Below are 8020 nucleotides of genomic sequence, written 5' to 3'. Positions count from 1 at the left end.
CCCCCCCACTGAAACAACGCATCCCGGGCTGCGAGGCGAATCGTCGCCCTTCCCGACGCCGCGTCGCCCTTCCCGCGGTGTCTGTCCCTGGGCCCTTCGTCCTCTCCGGCGACCGTGACCTTCACGTGTCGCGTCGCGGGGAGGGCGACGAAGCCAGGCCCCTCTTCCCCTCCCCTCCTCCGTATGGCGCTCGCTCGGCTCGGAGGAGCTGGCACGGCTGCCTCCGACCAGGGCGCAATATGTCCTGGGTTTGCGAATCAGATTGTTGTTTACATATATACTGGAGGAATGCTACGAGCTGCAAAGCTCTTTTTTTCACAGATGTCCAGTAAGGGGCTAGTAAAAAGACGTTACAACAACAAACAATACGATAGGAGTGCAAAGTATAGGAACGGTAAATAAATAACCCAAAATACATAAAAAAAAATTAACCAAACCCACCCTCATCCTACCAAGCAAAGCCCACTGACGGCGCGCGACTCGCAGCCGCAGCAATCCACGAAGGGGGGGGGGGGTATCCCGATTGTGGGTGAGCCGCGTGTGAAAATGAATCTGGGTCATATCACCAGTGGTGGTTAGTGGAGGTGGCGTCGCAGTGGTGTTGGCGCATTGCGCGAATGATCTGGCCACCTGAGTTCGATTCCCGGGCCGATCCATGGCTCACGTCGTCATTGCCGAGTGATCTCAATCCCATGCGGACGATGCAGCTGCACGGCGGAGGGGGACAGGGTTCCAGGGGGGGGCAGGCACGCTAGGCGCCAGGTCACGGTGAAGGGAGGTAATTGGACAGGGGGGGGGGACCCATTTAATTCCTTGGACCAGAGCCCATGCCAACCACGCTACGCCACCGTGCAAGACCTCGTTGTGGAGACAGAGCCGTCCACGAGGGGTGCGGCGAATGGGGGCGACCGCCCCGGGCCCCGCGCTTTGAGGGGGGCGCCCCGCTTCGACGTCACGGTGTCAGATGTAATACTTTATTCTAAAGGCATTGGCTGGGGGGGGGGGGGGGGCGCACATCCCACTCCAGACGGCCCTGCACCCAGGGGCCTCTTCCGGGTAAATAATTGACACCGGCACATGGATGGCGGAGTGGTTTTACAGGAGGCAAAGCTGTCTGTGCCGAGGCATTCTCAATAATTGAGCTTCGAGCGCAAAGAGGCTCCCCCCGTACGTTTGTTTATGGAGATGTAAAATGGACTGCGCGCCATCCGCACGCGGCACGCACAAGGCGCTTTGGTTTTGTGCGATACTGCGTCGGCAGCGGTGTGCAAAGTGACACGAAAAAAAAACGACACAAAACTCCAACACATTCGTCAATAGCACCGTGGCCTTCAAGGAGGCAATATATAACGGGTGACTTTAGGGCAATGGGCCCCTTTCACATCACATACATGACGAAGGGCCGTTGCCCGAAACGTCACCTATTATATATGATTCCTTGAAAGGGCACTGTTTTATTGACGTAAGCGTTGAGTTATTTTATTCTTAATTTGAATGGGAGCTGTGTATCGTGGGATACACCAAGACACAAGAGACAAACATGCCCCGAATAGCTTGTAACAGGCTGTTGGGGCAAGTGCTGCTCGCGAGCACCGATCAAGGCGAACGTCACACGAGAAGATGGGTGGTTAGCACCACGCCCGACCGCCTTTGTCTCCCCAGTGACTGTTTACACGAGTTACGCATTTGAGGCCGAGGCCACCTAGGAGAGGCCCGGGACCGGTTTACATAATCACATGTTGGCTGTGAGCGGTCCTCAAATTGGAGTCTGCCGGGTTCGTTGAGCAGTGCGGCGCTAACCACTGCGCCACCGCTCCCCGCACGCGCGCACGTGCTGATTAGCCTAACGAAGCATCCTGCACGGGCTATGGGGGGCGGGCGGAGGGCGGGGGGGAGGCAATTTAATTAAAACAATTAGAATTGTGATCAAGCAGCCGTGACCGCATTCTATTTGACGAGAGGCAGGTGGCGGTGGTGGTGATGACCGCACCATGGGACGCTGTGTTCAGCGCGCCGCGCTACAAACACGACGACCCGAGCTCAATTTCCGCTCACGACCAATAACAGTGGCGAATATTTGAACCGGTCCTGGGTCGCCCCTAGGTCTACTCGGCCTCGAAGCAGTACCTGGTGCTGTGTAAACGTCAGCACTGGTGGAGGGCAAAGGCGGCCAAGCATGGTGCTGGCTACCCCCACCCCCTCGTGTGCTGTGACGGCCTTCTTCGGTGCTAGCGAGCTGCTAGCACTTGCCCCAACAGTCTGTTAAGGCTATAAGGGGGATCTTTGTCTTTGGGAGGTCATTTTGGGAGATTGAATAGCACGTGAGTGGGTGGGGTTGGGGTGTTGAGATTTGGTCACAATTGCGATATCATCGACTTTTGAGTTTAAAAAAAACGCAATACGCGTGCCGTTACAATGTTATAACCTGTCTGCTCTGAATCTGTGCCTGCCTGTAGGTCTGGAGGTGACCAACATTCACCTGCCCGGCCCTTCTATAACGTCTTTAGAATTTGAATTCGTCGCTAACCTACTCACGCTTGTGTGGTACGTGGATGCGAAGCCCCGTTTCGCCAGACCACCGGTGGACTGACGCGAGTGCCACCGTCACACGTCGTGTGGGCCATGGGTTAATTGACCATACTTCACCCGGCTGGTGCGATATGCCGTAGTCGACAACCTGTAGCGCCGGTTAGGCATGGTGGTCGCCCATCCAGGCGCTGTCCAGGCTCACACCCGCTGATCTTCCGAGATCTGGCATAATTTGGGTGCTTTGTTTCGTAGCATTAGTAAGTCAAGAATGAGGCGGGAACATTTTGAAACCAGGACACAATCTCGATTTTAGGATAAAGCTTCTGGTGGTCAAACCGGGGCAGCGTTTCTGAAACCACTGGGACTGCCCCGGCCAAAGCGGGCCTCTTTGTAGCTTGATCCTCTACCCCATTAAACCCCCAGCAGTAAGCCAATATTGAACCCCATCCAACCTCTCCCCGCACCCCACATCGCCTTGCCTCTCACACAAACTCTAAGCCCCGACTTCTATTGCTGCGCAGCTTAAAGGCATGTTCACAATCCCCGAATCTGCCGAGATTATTTTGGCTCACAGCAACGTGATTTTGCTTCCCACCCACGCACCCACCCACAAATCCACCCACGCACAAATCCACCCAATCGACCAATAACCCACCAATCAACCAATAGCCAACCAACCAATAACCCACCTACCAACTAATAACCCACCCATCCACCCACCAACCCATCCATCCACCGACAAACCCACCAAATCGACCAAAACCCCACCACCAATCCACCCAACGAACCAACAATCCACCCAACTAACCAATGTGTTGAGTTTGTCTTCTTGGTTCTTTCGTTAAAGTCACGTAGAAGGGAAATAATAAAATAATAAAAATAAAACATAATATTATGTTTTATTTGTATTATTTCCCTTCGACGTGACTTTACCGAAAGAACCAAGAAGATGAATCCCTGCAGTCGCGAAAGCTTTAAATCGAAATGTTGAGTTTGTGTTAATTGCGTTTGTGCACAACTGCCTCCGTAGCAGCAGTAACACCAGATGATGTGTGTGGACAAAGGTTGCCACCATGTCCTGATTTTACCAGGATAGTCATCTGGCAGCTGCTGTCTCCACGCTAAAACACTCCGGGACGTTGTGTAAGTTGCGTAATAAATACAAATAAATAAATAGAACGCCACTCAACGCAGTTACAATTCTGGCAGCTGCGTGATGATGCCGGTTGTTTAACTCGCATTGCTCTCCACCGTCACACCGGTGGTGCAACGCTAACACATTGAGCACGTTTGTTCATCACGTGGCAACTCTTATTAATTGGCCGTGTCGGGTGGAGGAGGGTTTTACGACGCAGCGTTTTACTGACGCAGCGATCTGAGCCAAAAAGAAAAGAAAAAACAACATGCCATAATTCATCACAACGCAATACACAGCGAGTGGGTCAAGGTCCGATTTTGGTTTGGTCGCAACTCCAGAGTGACGATAGCCAGGCTCGAATATCCGATTCGCTTTCCGAGACCACGGCGTTATCGGGCAAGCTCCAGGGGTTGATCTTGGCCGCGTGAAGGCAACGTCGGTCTGGCGCTACCGTGCCTCGTCTCAGCGAATTTCACTCCTTTTTCATTAAAAGCCGCAGCGAGGAAGCGACGCTGAGGCACCACGCGAGTTTCGCCCCCCCCCCCCCTCCTTCGTCGGCTGCGTTAATTTAATCAAGCGCAATTAATGCTTAAATGAGAGAGAGATGAGATGAGATTCTGGCGTCGCGCAAAAAAAAAGAAACGCCGAGATTGGCTTTTAATGTAATCAGTAAAAAAAACAAATCTTGTCCTTGGGTTCGTTGAAAAGTTCATCCGTGTTGGAGCGGAAAGAGAGAAAACAACGATGAACAACAAACCCGGCCACGTGGCTCAGCGGCAAAGCGAGCGGCTCGGAATCGGAAAGTTGCGAGTTTCAAACCCTGGTTGGGTGGCCGACTCAGCCCATCATCTCTTCGGGGGTCGATAAAATATATACTATTTTGTAGATTTGGCGGGGTATACTCGCCCCCGTCATGGGAATGACGACTTTACCACAACCGGCTCAGGGCTGTACACAGGAGGTGAGTACCGCCCCAGTGCTCAATTCGAGGAGATCACTCGAATATGCAAGTGCATATGTCACGCAGCGCTCCACTTCAGTGATTGCATTCACCTGTGCTGAGACCAGTGCTGAATTGCAGCCGTAATTAAGTTGTCAAGCCACATCAAATCTTCTCGCCTCATTTTTTTTCTCTCTCTCTCTCTAGCCTCTACGTACGAGTATAAGAACGTTGGGTGCACCAGTAGACGATTCATGTGGGAAGGCGCGCCTTGCACTCTGAGTGTGTAGTATCTTCATACGCCGGGAGTCCCCACTCGAAGCTTGGCGAGCAGCCCTCCGCGTTTTACGCGGCTGTTTCGGTTTCTTAGTTGGTCGAAGGCACCTTCATAGGGGCCGTCCATAAATGACGTCACGCACCTGGGGGGGGGGGGTCAGACATTTGTGACGATGTGTGACGAGGTGGGGGGGGGGGGTTGAGAAATGTGACTTCACATCAAAATGCGCAACTTTAAATAAATTTAGGCAACACGTTCTATTTAATTAAATAGACTTTTTAATAAATGTTTTCTTCTACAACATCAGAGTGCAGTGCCACATTAAATACGCACTACAATGACAATAGTTTAAAGCGATTTAAAGCATGTTTATTTTTTTTGGGGGGGCAGAGTTTTGTGACGTCATATTTGAGGGGGGGGGTCTGACTTTTTGTAACGCCGTGTGACGATGGGAGGGGGGGTCAAAAATCGTACAAAATCGCGTGACGTCATTTATGGACGGCCCCATATATAGAGGACCGCGGAGCTTGTGGGGGTGGGATTGGTGCCGGCTCACCACCAGGCTCCTGCTGCTGCTCCTGCTGCTGCTGCTGTTCCTGCTGCTGTTGCTCCTGCTGCTGCTCCTGCTGCTGCTGCTCCTGCTGCTGCTGCTCCTGCTCATGGCGCCTCTGAGCCGTCCTCTCTCTCTTCGCGAGCGAGCGAACGAGCGGTGGGGACGCGTTAAGGGGCTGTCCATAAATGACGTCACGCGATTTTGGACGATTTTTGACCCCCCCACCCCCTTCGTCACACGACGTCACAAAAAGTCAGACCCCCTCCCTCAAATATGACGTCACAAAGCTCTGCCCCTCCCCAAAATTTTTATAACATGCTTCAAATCGCTTTAAACTATTGTCATTGTAGTGCGTATTTAATGTGGCGCTGCACTCTGATGTTGTAGGAGAAAACATTTATTTAAAAAAGTCTATTTAATTAAGTAGAACGTGTTGTCTATATTTTCTCAACACCCCCCCCCCTCGTCACACATCGTCACAAATGTTTGACCCCCCCCCCCCAGGTGCGTGACGTCATTTATGGACGGCCCCTAAGAGCTCTTACGGCCAGTTCCCAGATTGACTCCGATAGGAGCAGGTGTAGTGTGAGCGGGTGGTCGGGAGGCAGTGAGTGATGGAGGCAGCGAGTGGAGAGACGGAGCGAGACAGGGAGGCAGGGGAGCAGGGAGAGAGATCGGGATGGAGGGGGTGAGGGGGAGTGCGATGGAGGGGAGGAGTGACAGATAGAGAGAGAGAGGGTGTTAGGGGGAGGGAGAGGAGGGGGAGGAGCAGGCCATTATGATCCGCAACCCTCCCCTCCATTACCCCGAGCGTTCGTGAGACAAAGCGTGCCCCCCCCCCCCCCCCCCGAATATCCTTCACCCCCCCATCACGTGGCTCGCACTCCGCGCAGGGGAGCGCCTTCCACTCTGTCGCCTGCTGCGTTCGAAAGCTGCGCGCGCGAGAGAGCGAGCGAGCGACACGAGGATTCCGGCACAGAGGGCGAGAGATTGCAGCCACCCCGTGTCTCGTGCTGCCAGCCACCGAGCTGGCCAGTCGCATAGTCAGGCAGCCAGCCGGCCGGCCAGTTACCGAGTCGGAGAGCCAGTGAGCTAACCAATTAGGTACCTCTCAGTCAGACGGCGAAGTCGCTCGGCTGGCCAGATAGCGAGGCATCCAGATAAGCAGGCAATCAGGTGGGCAAGCGGTCAGGCGGTCAGGTGGTCAGGCAAGCACGAAGACTGACAGCCAGTTAACCAGTTAGGCATTGCGAGCCGGTCATACAGCAGCCAGTCAGCCAGCACGCTCCTTACAAGGCTCCCAGCCCAGCCGAAAATCCGCTCGGCGGTTCATCCACGCGGTTTCCCAGCTCCACAGCTGTTCAGCCGCTCCGCCGTTCGTTCACGCATCCATACATCCATCCACCCACAGACCCACTCGCCTCGCTCAGCTGTAGCAGCAGCAGCGGCGCCAGCATTATCATCAACAGCAGCTGCTGCAGTAGCATCAAGTACCAGTAGCAACAGCTGCAGCAGCATCATCATCATCAGTAGTAGCAGCAGCAGCATCATCAGTAGTAACAGCAGCATCATCAGTAGTAGCAGCAGCATCATCAACAGCAGCTCCTGCAGTAGCATCAAGTAGCAGTAGCAACAGCTGCAGCAGCATCATCATCATCAACAGCAGCTGCTGCAGTAGCATCAAGTAGCAGTAGCAACAGCTGCAGCATCATCATCATCAGTAGCAGGATCACCACCAGTGGCATCATCTCTGCGCCGAAGCTACCGAGTTGGCAGCGAGGATGGAACGCGGCGCGCACGTGGAGTTACCCGAGGCCAGATGATCACAGCAGCAATCCGACCCTCCATGTATGACTCCGCACGCGAAAAGAAAACAACAACACAACAACAAAAACAACAACGAGAAGATCCCGACACTGTGAAAGTTTAATCGCCAAGCAACAGCTCCAAAAACGACGACAGCGAAAACAGCATCGCCGCCGACACCCCTGCCTCTCTCTCGCTATCTCGTAGCCGCGAACAGCAGCGTGCAGCAGCGTGCAGCAGTGGATAGAGAATGCGAAGTGCCCTGGCGCGCCGTGGACGGCGCGAGAAGCTGGCCGCGCAGATTTGTTTCGTGGGAGCCGCTCTGCTGGGGACCGCGGTGTTCAGCAACTTGGCCTCTCTCGCAGGTAGCACGACGCACTCACGTTCTCTCGCTCACCTCTCATCTCTCCTCTCTCTCTTATTTTTATTTTTTTATTTTTATTTATTGTTATTTTTTTACGATCAGTGGAAACAAGAAGATGCTCGGTGTATTCGTCACTTTGCTTCGTTCATCATTTCGTAAAAAAATTTTTTAACTTAGCTTTATGTAAAACTCCCACCTCTCGCTCACTCTCGCTCGCTCTCTCTCGCTCTCTCTCGTTCTGCACGCAGCCCTTCTTGCAGTCCGACGGCCTCTGCTCCCTTCTCCTCTCTCTCCGCTCCCCTCTCCTCTCTCTCCGCACGCACGCACGTGGTGCCCCTGACGGAGCGCTCGGGCACGCGCTGGCAATGCGGCTGCCCCCCCCTCCAACCAAACGCCCCCCCACCCTCTCCCGA

The 8020-nt window shown here is 53.9% G+C and overlaps 1 protein-coding gene across 1 annotated transcript in view; it reads left to right on the top strand.

Annotated features, from left to right (window-relative positions):
- Positions 1–6332: 6332 nt before the first annotated feature.
- Positions 6333–8020, top strand: part of LOC133342348 (sodium/potassium/calcium exchanger 3-like) — a 140746-nt gene continuing 139058 nt past the window's right edge. Inside the window, 1 exon segment of the mRNA XM_061551455.1 lies at positions 6333–7608. Coding sequence (XP_061407439.1) covers positions 7494–7608 — 115 coding nt within the window. The 5' untranslated portion in view covers positions 6333–7493.

The sequence above is a fragment of the Lethenteron reissneri genome, chromosome 14 (genome assembly GCF_015708825.2).
Source record: "Lethenteron reissneri isolate LAM-NWPU_2019-01 chromosome 14, ASM1570882v1, whole genome shotgun sequence".
Classification (NCBI taxonomy): domain Eukaryota; kingdom Metazoa; phylum Chordata; class Hyperoartia; order Petromyzontiformes; family Petromyzontidae; genus Lethenteron; species Lethenteron reissneri.
The sequence above is the reverse complement of the archived record's forward strand: the minus strand, read 5'-3'. Positions and strand labels throughout refer to the sequence as shown.